General features: G+C 42.2%; 1 protein-coding gene across 1 annotated transcript in view; it reads right to left on the bottom strand.

Annotated features, from left to right (window-relative positions):
* ADAM22 (ADAM metallopeptidase domain 22) overlaps nucleotides 1-19796 on the bottom strand; it is a 197503-nt gene that overhangs the window by 109640 nt on the left and 68067 nt on the right. The window contains exon 4 of the mRNA XM_034760385.1: nucleotides 7793-7859. Coding sequence (XP_034616276.1) covers nucleotides 7793-7859 — 67 coding nt within the window. The remainder of the gene's footprint in view (nucleotides 1-7792; nucleotides 7860-19796) is intronic.

Genomic DNA, 19796 nt, shown 5'->3' with positions numbered 1-19796 from the left:
GGGTGGTCTGCTTCTTGTTAATTGATTGATTGAGTATTCTCTTTGCCTCTAGATGGAGTTCAGAGATCAGGATGACAGATCAGATTGTCTTACTGGTAGCAAAATTTCACTAACATGCAGGTCAAAAAAACAACAACAACAACAAAAACTTAACCCATTGTTCTGTTTTTTAATATTGGGCATTGCTGGCTGATATTATAACAACATTGAAGGTCCTGCATACCTAGCATTTTGAGCAGCTAGCAAAGAGGTGTGCTTCCCTGTCTCATCCAATGATGTTCTGACACTTAGCAATTAGAATATAATGCATTTCATCTTCAAAGTGCTGCACAAATACTAATTAATTGTACAACAATTAAATTAGAATTTACCCTCTTTTGTTGCAAAAGGATATGTTAAATTGAGGTGCCTGTCATTAAAAATCCCTTCATTCCTTAACAACTGGATCCTCGAACTACAGATATTTCTTTTTTTCCCCCCTCCCCACCTCTAAAACACTGTAAGCAATGACAGAAAACCAGAACATTTTCTTCAGAAAAGGAAATTTTGGTAGGGGATCAGAGTTGTTCTGCCCAATTCTATAAAGAGCATAAGCTAGAGCAGGGGTCGGCAACCTTTCAGCAGTGGTGTGCCGAATCTTCATTTATACACTCTAATTTAAGGCTTTGCATGCTGGTAATACATTTTAACGCTTTTTAGAAGGTCTCTCTATAAGTCTATAATATATAACCAAACTACTGTTATATGTAAAGGGTGGCCTGCTGGAACTCCAGGCCCGAAAGCAGGATGAGCAAGGGCTGGAAACCAAGATTGGCAGCTGAGGTGAGTGGAGTAGGTGGCTGGTAGGCTGAGCAGGGCTGGAGGCCTGGACCCTGTCTGCAAGAGAGCCTCCAACTGGAAGCAAGGTGAGTGGAGCTGCGCGGTAGAGACCCCTGCTGGCGAGGGGCCAGCAGCCAGAACCCCAGAGCAGCGACTGGCTCGGCCTGCTGCCACTCTGGGGTTTCTGCCCCCAGCTCCTGCTAGCTAAAATCTCAGCCCGCTGCTAGCCTGGGGGAAGGAACCCCAGGCCAGCAGACGGTGCTGAGTTGGACCCGCGTCGCGACCCCAGCTGGCAGGAGCCGGCAGCGGGAACTCCAGAGCGGGGCGGGCTGAGCAGCTCAGCCTGGCGCGGCTCTGGGGTTTTCACCGGCAGCTCCTGCCAGCCGGGGTCTCAGCCTGCTGCCAGCCTGGGGTTCCTTCCTCCCAGGCCAGCAGCAGGGGCTGAGTTGGACCCGCTCCCGCAGGAGCTGACAGCTGGCAGCGGGAACTCCAGAGTGGCGACGGGGCTGAGCGGCTCAGCCCACGCCGCGTGCCAGGAAAAATCGGCTCGCATGCCAACTTTGGCACGCGTGCCATAGGTTGCCGACCCCTGAGCTAGAGCAAGCATCTGTCCACCCCCTTGGCAAGTCCATGTTTGTAACATTGTTAAATGATGACTGCGTATGCAACTGCATTCCCATAGCGCATTAGCACTCCCATCTGTTTCCTATATTGCTGATGACAGCAGTGGCAATATCTGCTACTTACACTGTGCTATGTGATGTAGGGAAAGAAGAAGCTAAAGAAAGCACTTCACTGTTCATAAAACCAAATATTTTAAAATCGGACTATCCTCAGCACTCTGTCAAGTGCCAGATAAGGAGAGGGATTTGACAGGGCCATTTAGTTGCCTGTGTAATCTGGCTAGAGCTCTATTTTCTCATCCAATTTCCCCAGAAATGAGAGGGAGTTGACAATGAAGAGTGAGGTTTTTCTCTTGTCACCCCCTCCTAGTCGGAAGAGAGGTGGAGGGTCTCCTCTATCCGCTCCCATCACAGGAGAAGGGAGAACCAATGATGGATATGGATCTTCCTGTAGAAGGAGCAGATGCTCCTTGCTGAAATACCTATTCTTCTCCCTTCTGGCATGCTACTGGCTCCACCAACTAGTAGTATTTTCCCCAAGCGAAGTAGGAGCTCCACAGCGTGCTCCTTTCCTCTCACACAGCTAGACCATGGCAGCTTTAATGTGTTCAGGTCCTTCCACATTTGCAGTAGGAAACAGCAAGATGTACACCAGACTCAGTCTCCTCATTATGTAACTGACAGCCTCAGAAATGGAGCTGGATAGCTTAGGAAATGGCACACGGCAATGTGGTCTTTATTATACAATTTATTTTTGTTGCAGGTCTGGCTCTTTCAGTAGCTTTTTCTTTTTTAACAAGTATTTAAGTAGTCTGTGTGAGCCCTTCATTCTTGTTGTTGTCTATGTTTTGACTGGTTTATTCTTAGAACAAGCACCCTTTTAGCAGGATTTTATGACACAGTAAAACAATCGCAGAATTTTAAAGTATTGAATCATAGGAGTCTATGTCTGTATATGTATTTTGAGAACAGTTTGAACTACAGAGTCCAGATTCCAATATGCATAATAAACATTTCTGGACTTTTCCTCTGCTTCTTTCTCTTTCAGTATCTTAAGGACCAACAGCTTACTGGTCATGTGGGGCCAGATTTTCACAAGAGCCAACAGTTAGATTTTCAAGTGCTCAGCACACAAAATTGGGGCCACATTTTTTTTTCAAGAGCTCTGCACCTGCTCCTACTGAGGCATTGAAACCACGGCCAGATTTTGAAGCGTGCTCAGCACTGACATGTACCCGGCATGCTGAGCTGTCCTGAAAATCTAGCTACTTATTTAGATACCTAAATAATAGAATCATAGACTATCAGGGTTGGAAGGGACCTCAGGAGGTAATCTAGTCCAACCCCCTGCTCAAAGCAGGACCAAGCCCCAACTAAATCACGCCAGCCAGGGCTTTGTCAAGCCTGACCGTAAAAACCTCTAAGGAAGGAGATCCTACCCCCTCCCTAAGTAATCCATTCCAGTGCTTCACCACCCTCCTAGTGAAAGAGTTTTTCCTAATATCCAACCTAAACCTCCCCCACTGCAACTTGAGACCATTACTCCTTGTTCTGTTATCTGCTACCACTGAGAACAGTCTAGATCCATCCTCTTTGGAACCCCCTTTCAGGTAGTTGAAAGCAGCTCTCAAATCGCCCCTCATTCTTCTCTTCTGGAGACTAAACAATCGCAGTTCCCTCATCCTCTCCTCATAAGTCATGTGCTCCAACCCCTAATCATTTTTGTTGTTTTCCGCTGGATTCTTTCCAATTTTTCCACATCCTTCTTGTAGTATGGGGCCCAAAACTGGACACAGTACTCCAGATGAGACCTCACCAATGTCAAATAGAGGGGAATGATCACGTTCCTTGATCTGCTGGCAATGCCCCTACTTATACAGCCCAAAATTCAGTTAGCCTTCTTGGCAACAAGGGGACACTGTTGACTCATATCCAGCTTCTCGTCCACTGTAACCCCTAGGTCCTTTTCTGCAGAACTGCTGCCTAGCAATTCGGTCCCTAGTCTGTAGCAGTGCCTGGGATTCTTCCGTCCTAAATACAGGACTCTGCACTTGTCCTTGTCTAACCTCATCAGATTTCTTTTGGCCCAATCCTCTAATTTGTCTAGGTCCCTCTATATCCTATCCCTACCCTCCAGCGTATCTACTACTACTCCCAGTTTAGTGTCATCTGCAAACTTGCTGAGGGTGCAGTCCACGCCATCCTCCAGATCATTAATGAAGATATTGAACAAAACCGGCCCCAAGACCGACCCATGGGGCACTCCGCTTGATACCAGCTGCCAACTAGACATGGAACAATGGATCACTACTCACTGAGCCCGACGATCTAGCCAGCTTTCTATCCACCTTATAGTCCATTCATCCAGCCCATACTTCTTTAACTTGCTGGCACGAATACTGTGGGAGACCATATCAAAAGCTTTGCTAAAGTCAAGGAATAACACGTCCACTGTTTTCCCCTCATCCACAGAGCCAGTTATCTCATCATAGAAGGCAATTAGGTTAGTCAGGAATGACTTGCCCTTGGTGAATCCATGCTGACTGTTCCTGATCACTTTTCTCTCCTCTAACTGCTTCAGAATTGATTCCTTGAGGACCTGCTCCATGATTTTTCCAGGGACTGAGGTGAGGCTGACTGGCCTGTAGTTCCCTGGATCCTCCTTCTTCCCTTTTTTAAAGATGGGCACTACATTAGCCTTTTTCCAGTCATCCGGGACCTCCCCCGATCGCCATGAGTTTTCAAAGATAATGGCCAATGGCTCTGCAATCACATCTGCCAACTCCTTTAGCACCCTCGGATGCAGAGCATCCAGCCCCATGAACTTGTGCTCATCCAGCTTTTCTAACTAGTCCTGAACCACTTCTTTCTCCACAGAGGGCTGGTCACCTCCTCCCCATACTGTGCTGCCCAGTGCAGTAGTCTGAGAGCTGACCTTGTTCATGAAGACAGAGGCAAAAAAAGCATTGAGTACATTAGCTTTTTCCACATTCTCTGTCATTAGGTTGCCTCCCTCATACAGTAAGGGGCCCATACTTTCCTTGACTTTCTTCTTGTTGCTAACATACCTGAAGAAACCCTTCTTGTTACTCTTAACATCTCTTGATAGCTGCAACTCCAAGTGTGATTTGGCCTTCCTGATTTCACTTTTGCATGCCTGAGCAATATTTTTATACTCCTCCCTGGTTATTTGTCCAATCTTCCACTTCTTGTAAGCTTATTTTTTGTGTTTAAGATCAGCAAGGATTTCACTGTTAAGCCAAGCTGGTCGCCTGCCATATTTACTATTCTTTCTACACATCAGGATGGTTTGTTCCTGCAACCTCAATAAGGATTCTTTAAAATACAGCTTGCTCTCCTGGACTCCTTTCCCTCTCATGTTAGTCTCCCAGGGGATCCTGCCCATCAGTTCCCTGAGGGAGTCAAAGTCTGCTTTTCTGAAGTCCAGGGTCCGTATTCTGCTGCTCTCCTTTCTTCCTTGTGTCAGGATCCTGAACTCGACCATCTCATGGTCACTTCCTCCCAGGTTCCCATCCACTTTTGCTTCCCCTACTAATTCTTTCCTGTTTGTGGGCAGCAAGTCAAGAAGAGCTCTGCCTTTAGTTGGTTCCTCCAGCACTTGCACCAGGAAATTGTCCCCTACACTTTCCAAAAACTTCCTGGATTATTTGTGCACTGCTGTGTTGCTCTCCCAGCAGATATCAGGGTGATTAAAGTCTCCCATGAGAACCAGGGCCTGTGATCTAGTAACTCCTATTAGTTGCTGGAAGAAAGCCTCGTCCACCTCATCCTCCTGGTCTGGTAGTCTATAGCAGACGCCCACCACGACATCACCCTTGTTGCTTACACTTCTAAACTTAATCCAGAGACTCTCAGGTTTTTCTGCAGTTTCATACCAGAGCTCTGAGCAGTCATACTACTCTCTTACACACAATGCAACTCCCCCACCTTTTCTGCCCTGCCTGTCCTTCCTGAACAGTTTATATCCATTCATGACAGTACTCCAGTCATGTGAGTTATCCCACCAAGTCTCTGTTATTCCAATCACATCATAATTCCTTGACTGTGCCAATGGGAGCTGAGGTGGTTTGTTTTTTGTTTGTTTGTTTGTTTGTTTTTGAGAATCTGGCATTAATTGTGGCTGATGAGCTCTTTTGAAGTGTGTGGCCATCAGACTGATTCTCCCCCTTGATTGCAGATATTAAATGGCAGTAAAAGAGCTAAAACTTCATTTTAAATGCTCCGATTACTTTTCAATGGTGCTATTCTGAGCCATACTACAGGTTGCAACACAGAGTGAAGAGCAGCCTTGCCAAGGCAATTACTTCTCCTAGTGGAGGAAGGACAGGGAAGGCAGCAAGACATGGAAAGTTGAAGCAAGCCACACCAGGAAAGGGGCTGGTGCAGGTTATTTTCCACACACACACATACACCCCATGGGAGAAGAAGGGATGAAACTGTGATGCTCTGATTCACAACCAGTCTTGTCCTCTGCTCCTGGGGCAATGAAACAATGTGCTGCTCCTTACTCAGAGCATATTTCAAGGTGCTAATCTAGCTGAAGGAAAACAATTGCTGAAGATGCTACAGAGATGGTGCACAGTTGCAAATGGAAGGGGAAGTAGTCCACGTTAATGGGAAGAGTGACTTATGAGACACACTCTATTAGAATATGATCCACACTATGAAAATCAATAAAAATCCTGTCTTGAAGCCCCAATCCTGCTACCTCTTGCTCATGCAAGTACTCCTTATTTGCTGAGTAGTCCCATTGACTTCAAAGATATTACTCACTGAAGTAAGGATTACTCATGAGCAGGGCTGGCTCCAGGTTTTTTGCCTCCCCAAGCAAAAAAAAAAAAGAGCCAGAGTGCCGCCGTTGCCGAAACAAGAAAAACAAAAAACAAAAAAAACGGAGTGCCGCCCCTTGAAAAGTGCTGCCCCAAGCACATGCTTGGAACGCTGGTGCCTAAAGCCGGCCCTGCTCATGAGAGGGGGATGCATAACTGGTCCCTAATTTAGTAAAGCAGGCTTTACGGGCAGCCAAAAAAATGTTTAAGTTTGCCAATTTGTATATATTTCCTAATACAGAGAAATGGATTAACTTTTTTTTATTAACTACAGCTGTCATCTTGTATTTCTGCTTTGAGTCAAATTTTGGATTACAGTCAGATTTTTTGACTGTACAGTATAACACAGGCTCATTGTGAAAATGATCTTTACAATAAATGAACATGTGTTTCTCCATGTTCAATTTGGCACTGCATAAATATAAACTATGGAACCAAAAGTATATAATATATATGAAAATTCTAGGGAAGGGTAAGCTGATTACTAAGTAGTTGAAGTGAACAAATATTTCTGTGTGTTCAGCTGATCAAATTTTTGCTTTGCCCTTTCCTGCTTTTGCTGTCACATTAGGGAACATTTAATAGTCTTCAATTCAGGGGGGTTTGGTTTTTAGAAAACCTAAATTTTGGGCCATATTTGACTTGACAGAGTCCTTTAAAAAGAGCTACTATTATGACCCACTCTCACCACTATACATGCTGTGTACAGTCTACATTTATTTTATTGCCATACTTCCATGAGATGTTGTCTATGCACCAGAAGACTCTTTCACAGCAACTCTGAGGAGATATATGTAAATACTGATTTAATTTTATTCTTTCTGAAATTACTGATGGTTTTGTAAAATCTAATATTAAGTATAAACGTACATAGTATCAGCATATATGAATATTTGAAAATACAGCTGGCGTATTCAGAGAGACAGAATGGATCATTAGGCTGGCTTTCATTGAATTAGTATAAACACAGAGAGAGAATAGAAATTAACATCCTGCAAAAAGGACCCAGACTGGCATATTTCTTAGGAGACAACAATAACAATATTTCATAAGTATCTCAACAGATCTTTTACAAAAGGAATCTGCTATTTCAAGATGGCGAAATATTTGGAACTACCATCCTATATAACTTGCTATACTCAAGTATATGAGGAAACCCATGAAAACAGCAATCCTGGCCTTTCAGTAAGTTTACGTAATGTATCATTACGTAAAAGAGTCAGTGTTGCACTTTCTTTGGTAAAATACGTATTTAGAACAAAGGAAAGTAAAAAAACCTATAGCGTATACATTTCTCATAAGTATAATTTTGTCATGAATATTTATGTAATGTAAAATAAACAAGAAGCTTAAAAATTAGACGAAACAAAACTTGCCTGACTCATAGGAGGAATTTATGTTAAAATCCGAATTCACTGGTTACAGTGAAATCGGGGCGTGTCCATTAAACAAACATTTAAAAAATGAGAGGAACCCTCATAACCCCAAGCAAACTCTTACTTTAACTTCCACTGTCTTTCCTCCATGCTCGATATGCCTCTCAAGGTATTCTGAAGACAGCAGATCACTGCAACAACAGAAAAGGAACCATGAGCATTGAGTACATACACTTGTGCACATTATCTCAGCTCGGCTTGAATAAACATTTATATTTGAAAAGCACAAAAACAGCAGGATACCTTCCGTGGCATGTTCCCAAAACTCACTGAAACAATTAGCTACAGCAGACTTGCATTTTGTGTGTGTAATAGATTTACATTTTAACACGAAAAGGTGAGACAGTCTAGGCTGAGATTTTTGGATCCAATGGCTCAAAAACCAGTCACTGATAATTGAAAGACCAGGTAGGCTGTTGACATCGAAAAGTAGGTGGGCAAAACTGACATGGAAAGGTTATTACATTTTTCCATATACTTTCAATCTGATTGATTTTTCTGGTTTACATTATGAGAAAACAATAAAGAACAAAAGTAACCTCTCCTTCCAAGAACACACTGCAAGTCACCTCTATAACAGATTACCAGTACATTTGAACTGAACAAAACATGGCAGCTCCCTTTAGCAGACCCCTAGAAAAGTAATGGTGCAGTATCAAGAAAAAAATCATAATACTCATGTGCACCATAAAACTGAACTCAGAGTCAGTCTAAAGCAGTAGGTAAGATCATAATGCACAGGGGGATTAAAGCCAGGATAAGGTCTGACTATCCTGCCTGCCTTTGGCCATTCCACTGAGAAAGACCAGGCTTTTGTACCGGGTTGTTGACTAGCTGACAGAGTGTCACTCTCAGACTCTTGCAGTGGATCTGTCTCAGAGCCATTTATTCACGCTCGCTTTCTCCAGGAGTTCTAAGGCTTTTATCTATATTATTTAGCCAAATGTCTGTAGGGACATTGCTAAGCAAAACTTCCGGGGAATTTTGCCATTAACTTCTGTGGGGTCAAGATTTCATCCCATTGCACAGTGCTAAGTAGATTAAGGAACATGAACAAAAATACAAAGCAGACATTGGACTAAGGGCAAGAGAGCGCACTCAGTACCTCACGAGGGACTTAGGGGAGCCCCTCTCCCCCATGGAGTTCCCTCTTTCTAATGTCTTTTGTTTTCTTTCCTTCTGCCACCTTGTCATGATTTTACACATGCAAATCAGCCACTTGTAGAAAGCTCTAAGGCCCAGATGATGTTTTTCTGACTACATTCCTTCATGGTTTAAACCTTTGGGGAGAAATGGTCTCTTCTAAGATATGTTTAATCCATGCCTGCTAAGGTAATATATGGTATTTCTTATTGCTTGCGGCCTGTTCTGTCTAGCAACAGTTTATCCTTTCACTGGGTTACTAAAAACATCACTATAACCAAAAGCACAAACTCTACCCTCAATTACTCCTGTGCAACTCCACTGAAGTTACAGTTGTATCTGTGTTACTGAGGTCCACAGGGAGCTCTGTGCTCTACAACATACAAAACATAATAAGGTCCTTTTCCCACAGACTCTATAGTCTTACGAGGCAGTCAACAAAAAACATACTGAGACCAAACATCATAAATTGGAGGATGTGTAGGAAGTTTTTTGGGAGGAATAGGGGGACTGATACTGGGTGGGTGACAGTATTATTATTAATTATTATTATTATTATTATTTTTAAACTGGCATAGGGTATTGTGGACTTCACAGAAGATGTCAACATGACCTGTCTGCCCCCTAATTGTACCACTATAATAAATCTCTTAATTACGTGCAGGAGTGTTTTGTTTATAAACATAATTTCCCACAAAGAATGCCTTATGATAATATATTTATTGATAATTATAGCACAGGGCATGGGAAATATCACAAAACACCAACATATGCAGTTCTATTTTCACTTTCAACAATAATGAAGCATATAGCTTTGGCTAAAATAAAATAGTTATTTCAAAAAACATACAATGTAAATTCCTAGCCAATGCCAGTGGAATTAATAATTGCCTAATCAGCATAAGTCAGTGAGCAATCGGCAATAAAATAATTTGTATTTCAGCTGGAATAAGTCTCATCATCTTTTATCTATACAGTAGTGTTGCAATAGAAGCAGTTTGGTTGACAGCCTCCCCATCCTTAAAATCGATTTCTGCTGGCTTAAATATATTTTTTTAACCATACAGATGCTATAAATGATAATCTGCATCTGAATACAACAACAAACAATAAAAAAAAATCTCACAAGCGCTAAGGACATAGAAAATCATGGTGACAAAACACCTATGAGCATAAACCGAACAAGCTGTGATATAATGTTTTCAGAACTATAAGCTCAATCAGTGAGATAAACTCCTTGAAAAGGAGCGAGCAAAAAACTCCATATGTTAAGTTCTAAAAAAATGTTTCACAAGAAACACATGTGAACTATGACTCTGACAATGAGAAAGCAATTATGATAATGCCAACAATCTGCTTTTGGAGTTCTTGTTTCTTATAAAAACTACAAGAGGGGGAAATGGTTATTTTTAAAATGTACACAAATAGAACAGACTAACCACCATCTGTTTACAATACTACCATCTTTTAGCACTATTTTAACTCCAAGTCATATCAGTGATTCCATATGGACCAAGAAATAAGCCTGATGTTTTACAAAACAGAGATGGAGTCCCTGCCTTGAACAACTTACAGTCTTAAGAGGTCTGATTGCTGCTACCCTTCCTAGCCAAGTAGTCCCAGTGATAGAACACAAGGAAACTAGAAGGCTCAGGGAGTAAGATTTGAGTGTTAGAGAGGGGTCCCAGTTCAGGAAAGCACCCTTATTCAGTACAGCGCATAAGCATGTGCTTCAGAGATGTCTTGAATAGATACGGACTTAAGCATGTGCATACATGGTTTTCCTGAATTGGGGCCAGGAATAGGAGTCCACAGAGAATAGGTGGGATGTGAAAAAAAACAGTCAAGATGTTGGATATTAAGTGGGTACAGAGAAGAATCTGCTGTGGAGAAGTAAGTCGGTCAGAACTAAGTCTGGAATGAAGATCATGGAGAAAAGAAAGGAGAATATAAAACAATCAGATTGGAAAGAAGAGGAGACAAGTCCATAGATCTTGATTCTGGAACAGACAAGAAGACAAGGAATATTTCTGAGGATGGAAGAGATGTGTTCCCTTTTCCAGGTGCAAGAAGGGGGCCGGGGGGAACTGGATTTTGAACAAACTGAAGACTCAGGAGTTGAGATTTAGGGAGAGCATAAAAATGGAATTATAGCATTCCAGATGACTGGACCTGAATGGATAGAAGCAGGGCTGGCTCCAGGCACCAGCCCAGCAAGCAGGTGCTTGGGGTGTCCAACAGAGAGGGGCGGCATGTCCGGCTCTTCTGCGGCAATTCGGCGGCGGGTCCCTCACTCCCTTTGGGAGCAAAGAACCCGCCGCCGAATTGCCGCCGAAGACTGAAGCGGCGGCGGTAGAGCACATCGCGATCGTGGCTTTTTTTTTTTTTTCCCTTCACTTTTTTTCTTTTTGCTGCTTGGGGCGGCAAAAATCCTGGAGCCGGCCCTGGATAGAAGTTATGAGAACAGAGATAGCTGTCGTATGTAGAAACAGTAGACAGAATTCCAAACCAAAGAGATGTGGAAGCACAAGAGAGCTAAGAATCATAATCCTAAAATGCAGTCTTGTGTCTGCATATGATACATCAATGTTATAGGTGAGAAGAATGATTGAATTTACTGTATCTGATATTGTTGCCCTTTTCCATTGTACCTTGTGAAACATTTTTGTGAATGTTTTTCTTCTGTCTTATTACTTTTTCTTCTGCCTTTTCTGTCTTTCTTAAAGTTCATCCCTTTCCACAGTCCTCCATTATGTGTACCTAAAAATTCAGTAAAAGACTTTAATGAGAGTTTAGCTTTAAGTCAAACACAGTTCCTGAGAACAGGATCAAATATGAGATCTGAATTGGGAAGCTTTACAAAAAGGAAAGTGGTAGAGTTTTGGTTGAAATGCTCTTCCTAACAAATTAGTAGATAGCCTTTCTGGACATGTTGGATTCGAGGTAAGTTACACAAAGTACAGGTGTTGAGAAAATTCAGACAAGGAGAAAATGATGAAAGGCCCAAAAGAATGAAAGAGAAAAGGCTTCAGTATCACCTGCATGGTAATGATAACCCAAGTTGAAGAGATTGGTTCAAGGGCTGAACCCTTCAGAACACCGGAGTGGAAAGATCTGTGCAAGAGGAGTGCATACTGCTTGTCACAAGAAGTAGCTGATGGAAAAGTAAACGTAACTAAGTGAACAAAATGATTTTGACTCCAACTAACTGAAGAAGGCCACAATCATCATCAACTGTATCAAAGACAACTGAGTTCAAGAAAAATGAGGATCACAACAGAGAGTCTGTTTCCAATAAGAGAAGATTATTGTAAAAAATCAGTCTTAGTACTGTGAAATAGGCAGCATACCAGCTGGTAGCAAGCAGGGGTTTGCTGAGGGAGAGGTGATGGAAGGTGAATAGCTATTGAAGGAGTGAGTATAGGGTGTGATTTTTGAGAAGGGTTCAGGGTGTGGAGATTCAGGGCACCAGGGAAGATAACAGTGGAAAGATGGGTTGATTATTGCCTTGACTCAAGGGTCAAGAGGGAACAGAAATTGAGGTTTTTCTCTATGATTAATCTGAAATTAAACCGTCCCAGATAGAGCACAGGGACAATACAGTTGCTGATTTGCAGGTTTGCTATGTTAGTATGATTTCAATGTCAGCCATGAAACAATAAAAAAAACAGTGATTTACAAAATGACTGCTTCTGAAGAGCCACTAGGATGGCACATTCCTGCATCTGACTGGCTGGAGCATTCAGAATCTCTCATCCTTATGCCTGCTTTCTAAGCCCATCCACCCAGTCTTCTGCTTTACTCTCATCTCCCATTCCTCCGTGCTGTTCAGGAAGGATTAGTTAACTCCAAACTCCGTTGAGAACATCTGTTTATCACATTATATTTGTAAAGCTTTCACCCCACTCCATATCCCCTTTTCACAATTACTAAATTTATTTTTCAATTGATACTTAATTTAATGGATATAGCTATTAATTTAGCGAGATGGGTATCTAGGGAGTATTAGCCAGAAAGAAGAAACAGTTCTACATCTCTGAAGCAGTAGCAGGAAGTGCAGGACAGGGCTGTATGGGAAGCATTACTGTTTTGAGGTGTCTTTGGGAGATGTGTACAGTGGCCATTTTGAGAGGAATGAAAAGGCAGTTTGAAAAGTACATGTATGTTCTCACCTGTAGAACTTCAAACTGCTCTTCACTTTTTAAATTAAATTTAAATTAAATTAAATTAATGGAGATATCCTATCTCCTAGAACGGGAAGGGACCTTGAAAGGTCATCAAGTCCAGCTCCCTGCCTTCACTAGCAGGACCAAGTACTGATTTTGCCCCAGATCTGGCCCTGCTATTTTCTGCTACTAAAAGCAAAACATTTTTGGGTGGGGGAAAAATGGGAAGGTGATTCCACGTACTCCATCGCCTCTTCCATTTGGGTATTAAACAACAAACAATTACTCCAAAAATAAATTAGGGATGTATGAATAAGTTGAGTCCTCAATATATCACATGCAGACCCTGTCCAAACTCAGCACTTTCCTATTATTATTGTTAAATAAAAAACTGTAGCGCAATATGAACCTCAGCTAATGCTTCTAACACATTCTGGTATGTGCCTGGGATTTCCCTCTCCAGTCCTGACTCCTTCTTACCTAAAAATACACTCTGGCTCCATTGATAGCCTGGTGGGAGCTAACTAATCCCACCTGCCAATATGACTCAACAGTAATTACCCTGAATCTTACTGCAGGATTTCAGCATGTGATCTTAGAGTGGCTCAAGAGAGGAGCTCCGGAATCCTAAACAGGCCTGTAATGGGGGGCTAAAACTTTACAACTAAACATAATGTTCTGATTTGGACCCTTGGAGAGGGTTAATTTCTTGGTGGAATGAGCGTAAGCTGCCTCAAGATGTTCTTGCCTATTTTCATTTTATTTATCTTATGTCCATAGTTTCCATTATTGCTTTGACAGCAAAAGCAGCAAGAAAAGTTTACACAAAAGTAGCAGCACTTTCAATGCTCCATCACAAACAGCTCCAGGTTCAAACTCCAGTCTGACTATTGACATGAGTAATTTTGCTAAGTTCACCCTGTCAATTTGTAGTTCCTACACAAAGGGCTTTTTTTGGTCCATCCCTTTTCAGCCCCTGTGCTCTGACTGGGTAGGGTGGTCTTCTCCACACAACATTACTCCTTTTGACCCAAGTGATTGGTCAAAGTTAAGGGCCTTGAGAGTTGCTTCGGCTAGGAAGAGAAACTGATGATGGAGTCGAGTGTCTGGTGACACAATCCTGATTATTTACATAGAATGTACAAAATCCTGTTCCCCTGAACACAGGTGTCAAACAACAGGAAACAGTTTCTTTGCTCATATCTCCATGACCCTTTCAGCCAGTGCTCAACCCAAAAAGCTTTCTCTCTACACTTTTCTCCAGGCCATGCTCACTGCTTCTTTGGGTTCTGTCTTGCTGCTGCCTACTTTCTGCTTTTATATGTTTCTCCCCTTCTTACACACACCCAGATGCACACACCTCTATCAAACAACAGCCAGAGAAAACCCTCCACCCACATTGTTCTAATTCCTGGGCAGGCTCAGATGGGCCTTTGTTCTGGGCAGTGACATGTGCCGGTGTTTTGGTGTGAGGCCCTTCTTTATCCCAAATGAAGGACAGCTGCAACACTCATCAGTTTCAATGATGTTTTGCCCAACCCATAACAATAATGGGCATATGGTCAATTTTGTGGGAAATTATTGAAAAATTCTGCACGTAATGTAGAATACCCAGTGCCCTTAGCTTCCAAGAAAAACACAAGAGCTAATATTTTTGTACTGTAGGTACAGAGAAAAAAGATCTAGTCATGGACTGACTTTAATATACCATACCATTTTTCTTTTAACTATTATCTTTTTTGAAATCTAAATATAGTTTCCAACACAATAAAAGCAAGAATAATGCTTTCAAAGCTACTTAAAGTGTTATTAACCATTTCATAATTATACTTTTAAAAGAAAGACCCTTTGTAGAATCAGTGCTGCAAGGTGCACAAATAAGTAGTTAATTTTTCTGCTGATACAGGGATTGTAACTACAGCTTCCTTCTTCATGCCATAACAAGACGTCATCTACTTCCAACACAATGGATCGGCATCGCCTCATGCAGAAATTCTTCGCAGTAACCAACAGGAGGCACTGCTGCTGGAGATGCTCTGAAACTAGAATACGAATAATGGGCTGAAGATGGTATTAGATATCAACCTTCATTGGAAGGGCGATGAAGTAAGTTTTTTCTTGCTCTAACTTTCATGATCCTAAGTCTCAGGGCTTGCCTACACAGCAGAGTTACTCCCTAGCAAGCCAGGGCGTGAATCCACATTGCACCAGCTTGCCGCACACACAGTAACATTCTCTGTGGACTCTGCTACAGCCCAGTGAAAGTTCTGGAGTGCAGCTTAGTGTACAACACCAGGACTTTCACTCTTCTGGAGCAATGTCCAAAGGAATGTTAGTGCGTAGCAAGCTAGTGCACTGTAGATTCACACCCTAGCTTGCCACACAGTAACTTACCATGTAGACAAACCCTAGAAAGCTGAAAGCAGCCTGAGTAAAGGACAGGTACTCTGTTGTTGCCTTACCCCTATTTCACAGTACAGTAGCAATGGCAACACCAGCATCAATACAGCTTCACACTGTTTTTGTTTATGAATAATTTACACAAGTATATCTTCATGCATTTTCATTTTTTACTGAAATTTCTGAAGAAAGCCTATTAAAATGAACAGATATTTTTAGACTGCATTTGCACCTCCACTACAAAGTGAAAAGAGTTTTATCAATGCCATTCTGTCCATGTGTCAATGTTGGAGGTGTTTCCTTTAAAGTTTGGGTGAATATAATTAATTTTAGTGTTTGAGCAAATTAATAATACTGGTGGGAGGCAAGCACAGAGCAGACATGCTAGACACATTTCCCACACAACTTTCCCAATGCAGCTCCATTCCAGCCTTTAATGTGCCTTTTCTTGCAATAGCAGAAACTACCTCCCTTGTTGTGGTTTTGTGATGTGGAAAACATTTTCCTGAGTCAAATTTATTTCAGTTGTGATCTAGGGTGCATTTAAATCCAGATCACCATACTAAAATGGTTGTATGTTGATCTACTTTAGTTCAGTAGCACCAGTCAACATTTGGTGCCCATTGCCCTCTCATGAATCAAACTAATTTCAGATTAAGGTACGGTACCATAGTGCCAAATATGAAATTATATCCAAAAACACTATGTTAAAAGATCATTAAGGTTTCAAAATCAAACACTGAAAAGTTAGAAAATGCCAGACTTAAGGATGCACAGGCAATCTTCATTTGGCCCTATTGCACATATCCATTATGATACAAGCTTTAATTACATGATCACATACTCTGTTTATCGCAGGACTCCTGTCTCACTTGGTAAATGGGAAGTTATTCAATATTTCTTGTTATCCGCTTCTTACAATGTGCGGCCACAGAGCTTTTTTAATTATACACTGTACAAACCTGGTATTGAATATAAAATTTTATCTACACATCACCTCTGTAAGAATAAGTGGTATTATCAGCATCATAGATGGAGACTAATGCACAGACAGATTAAAGCCAAAAATGTCAAAAACATCCACTAGTTTTAGATACCCAACTTGAGATACCTATGGCCTGATTTGTCAGAGTATTTAGCATTATACAGCAGTTTGTATGTTCAAAGCACAGCTCCTATTGACTTCAGTTGCAGGTGTAAATGCTCAACACTTCTGCAGATCAGACCCCAGGGGTGTCGCTCATACTGAACACCCAGATAATGAAGAACACACAATTAGTGGCCAACTGTGAACATTTTGGTTTATGTGGCTTGCCCACCATCATATAGGAACTCTGAGGCAGAGGCAGGGGTAATCCAGTTCTATAGCGCAACATCCAACTGCCTCAATCACAAGACCTCTTCCTGCAATCCCTTGCTCATTCGTTACACTCCTTCTACAACAAATGAGAAGGGTTTTACAGCCTCATTCCCTACATGACCCTGACTCATTCCCAGAGCTCCGTCCCTCCTATGGGAAAAATAGTATGTGGTAAATCACTAAAGATGGCATCATAATTCATACACACAAGAGGGCTTAATTAAGGTTGCAGTGTTATAAACCCCTCTGTCCCCAGGCCTTCACCCAGCTCCTCTCCCTACCCCCCTTCCTCTCCCTACTCCCCTCTCCTCCTATCCACCCCCGCAATCTCCTGGCTCTTGCCCCTCTCTGGTTCTGTTCCTATTCATCATTCTTCCATTCCTGAGGTGTGCGGGGCAGGTGAAAGCAGTCCCCTGCTCGTGTCCCTGCCCAGGACATGGGTGAGCTGCGGCTCCGAGGTGTCCCTGGGTGTGGGGAGAGCCGTGCATGCAGCTGTGGTGAGCCGGTGTCATGGACCCTCCACCTGCACCTGCCCTGGGCTGGGCAAGGCTGCTCTGAGACCCCCCGCACCGCAGGCAAGTGGAGGGTCCCCACAGCTCCCACAACTGTCTGCCCAGGCTCCCCAGCTAGGTTCCACCAGCTGCTGGCTTGGCCAGGGGGTGGGGCCTCGGGAGAGAGAGAGGAGAGGAAGGGGATAGGGTCTGCTCAGGCAAAAAGTGGGAGGGCCCTGGCCTCCCCTTTCCAGCTCCACTGGCTTCTATTCTCCTACCCTCTGACTCCATTCCCTCTCATTTTCTGCTCCCCATTATCCCTCTGCTGCTTCCTTCCCAACTCTCACCCTCTGCATTCCAGTGTGGCTGCTTGCTTTTCCTCCATACTGTCTGGGTGCCATCAGCAGAAGAGGCATTGAGAGCACACAGGAGAGACAGGCTCCTTGTTCTTACTACCTGTATGCTGTATCCAGCACCACAACAACCCGTGGCAGCTAGGAGCAACAATTGCCAGGAAAATCCCGCTCAGCCCCTGAAGCCCAGGATAGAGAACACGCTCAATGGCTCTGTGAGGATGGTGCATGAACAGTCCAGTCAACGTGTAGAAACTGGTAGGGGATGAAGCATGCTCTGTGCAGATGTAATGTTCGAAGAATTTAGCTGCCAAACTTTAACAAGTTTCTCCTGCGCATGTGCAAACTGAGATTTTTAGGATTTTTAGTTTTTTGGCTAAATTTCACAGGGGTAGCAAAAGGCACATGCCTGACACCTGGGCAACCTGACTGCCAAATTTCAAGTTTCTGCTCCAAAGCATGGAGGTTATAGATCTTCTCAACAAAACTGTGGTAAAACATTTTGTAACATGAGTAAAACAATGTATTTTCCCCTAATCTTATTCTCAGAAACAGCTGGATTATTTTAGCTCAAACCTTTAAAAATAAATAAATAAATAAATCAGCCTGAGACGGATGCCCAAAAAATTATTTTAAAAATGCTGAAAACAGGGTCTTACAATGGAAAGTCTTGGGTACTCAACTATTGACAGCACCACCAGCTAAAACACGTACCATATACCAGATCCTCTGCACTAATCAGCATGATGTCAAAGAACAAAATGACCATGTATTTTCTTGGATATTGTGTATTCTTCAAATGAAAAATTGTTATTAACGTACATGAATTGAAAAAATATATAATAATTCAAATTATGGAGACATTTATCCTCATTAATGTCAACCTAGTAAAAGTATTGCTTTGATGAATATTTGAAGTGTTTCAGAAATGAGATGAAACCAATGGATTTCTAAGTACTGTCATCCTTGTGGGGAAAAATACTAATAATAGTGCAAAATGTCTACAAAACTGGACCAGAAAGGAAGGGAACACCACTTACCAAAAGAACAAAAACAAAGTACACCTGTTATAACACTGTAATTTGTTCTTTCAAAAAGGACTTGTATGCTAATAGCATAGACGTTTTTCTGGGTTAGAAGTCGGTGCTCCCACTCATGATATTTGGCAGGTGAACCATTGCCAGAGTTAGTTTGCAACAATGCAAACAAACCCTCAACTTGTCCACCTTAACACCTGGATAAGACAGATGGAAAGGGGTGTTGCTTGAAGGAGCTAGCCACAGCAGAGTGGAGCCATAAATGGTCAGTCTAGAGACATTGCAAAATTACAGAAAAAGTTGAAAGAGAAAATAAAAGTCACAGCTGATCTTAAAAATGAATGAGCAAGCACAAGGATACCAGTTGTTTAACTATATAATCCAAAGGAGCTAGAAATGGAGAGCAACACTAATAATTTAACCACAGAATCCAGAATATAACCACAGTACCTGAGTATAAAGCCATCAATCTTGATTTAACATGTAGTATGTACGCCAGAATAGGAAGCATCCAAAAAGACAAATGCCAACAAATGATGACTCCTTGGTTTTACTTTGTGCTGTTTGGAATCTGGATGAGTTACTGAATGGGCAAACAGTTGACATGCTAGGTGACTGGCAGATTTGCAAGTCTCCCTATGTATGGATTGACTGCTGGCAAATAGGTACTAATCACTGTCATCTTTTGTTTCCCGCTTAGGTACCATGAGCATATTTATTTGGTATTTTAAAAGCTCTCATTCTATCCTAAGTCAGTCACTGAAATCCAGAGAAAACAATTACCTCTTACTCGGGCATATATTTAAAAAAGAAAAATACCTGGCTCATTAACCAACTCACATGCTCAAGAGTAATCTCTACAACAGCAGTTCAAACAATGCTCCACAGGTAGCCTACACATCATGAGGATCTACCAATATAAGTGCAATGTTTATTACTAATTCTCCATTGCCACATGGATTAAAGTTAAAGCTGATTCACGCTGACAGGATTTAGTAGTGAAAACAACTTGAATCCTTGGGAAATCAGAATATATCCCTCTTTTATCTTGGTTATAGCTGGAGTACATCATAGGTTTCCTTCCACCCTCCCCTCCCAAACCTCCAGTTTAAAAGGAC

This window comes from Trachemys scripta, chromosome 2 (genome assembly GCF_013100865.1).
Source record: "Trachemys scripta elegans isolate TJP31775 chromosome 2, CAS_Tse_1.0, whole genome shotgun sequence".
NCBI classification, from domain to species: domain Eukaryota; kingdom Metazoa; phylum Chordata; order Testudines; family Emydidae; genus Trachemys; species Trachemys scripta.
Note: the sequence above shows the minus strand (reverse complement) of the source record. Positions and strands in the feature narration are given on the sequence as shown.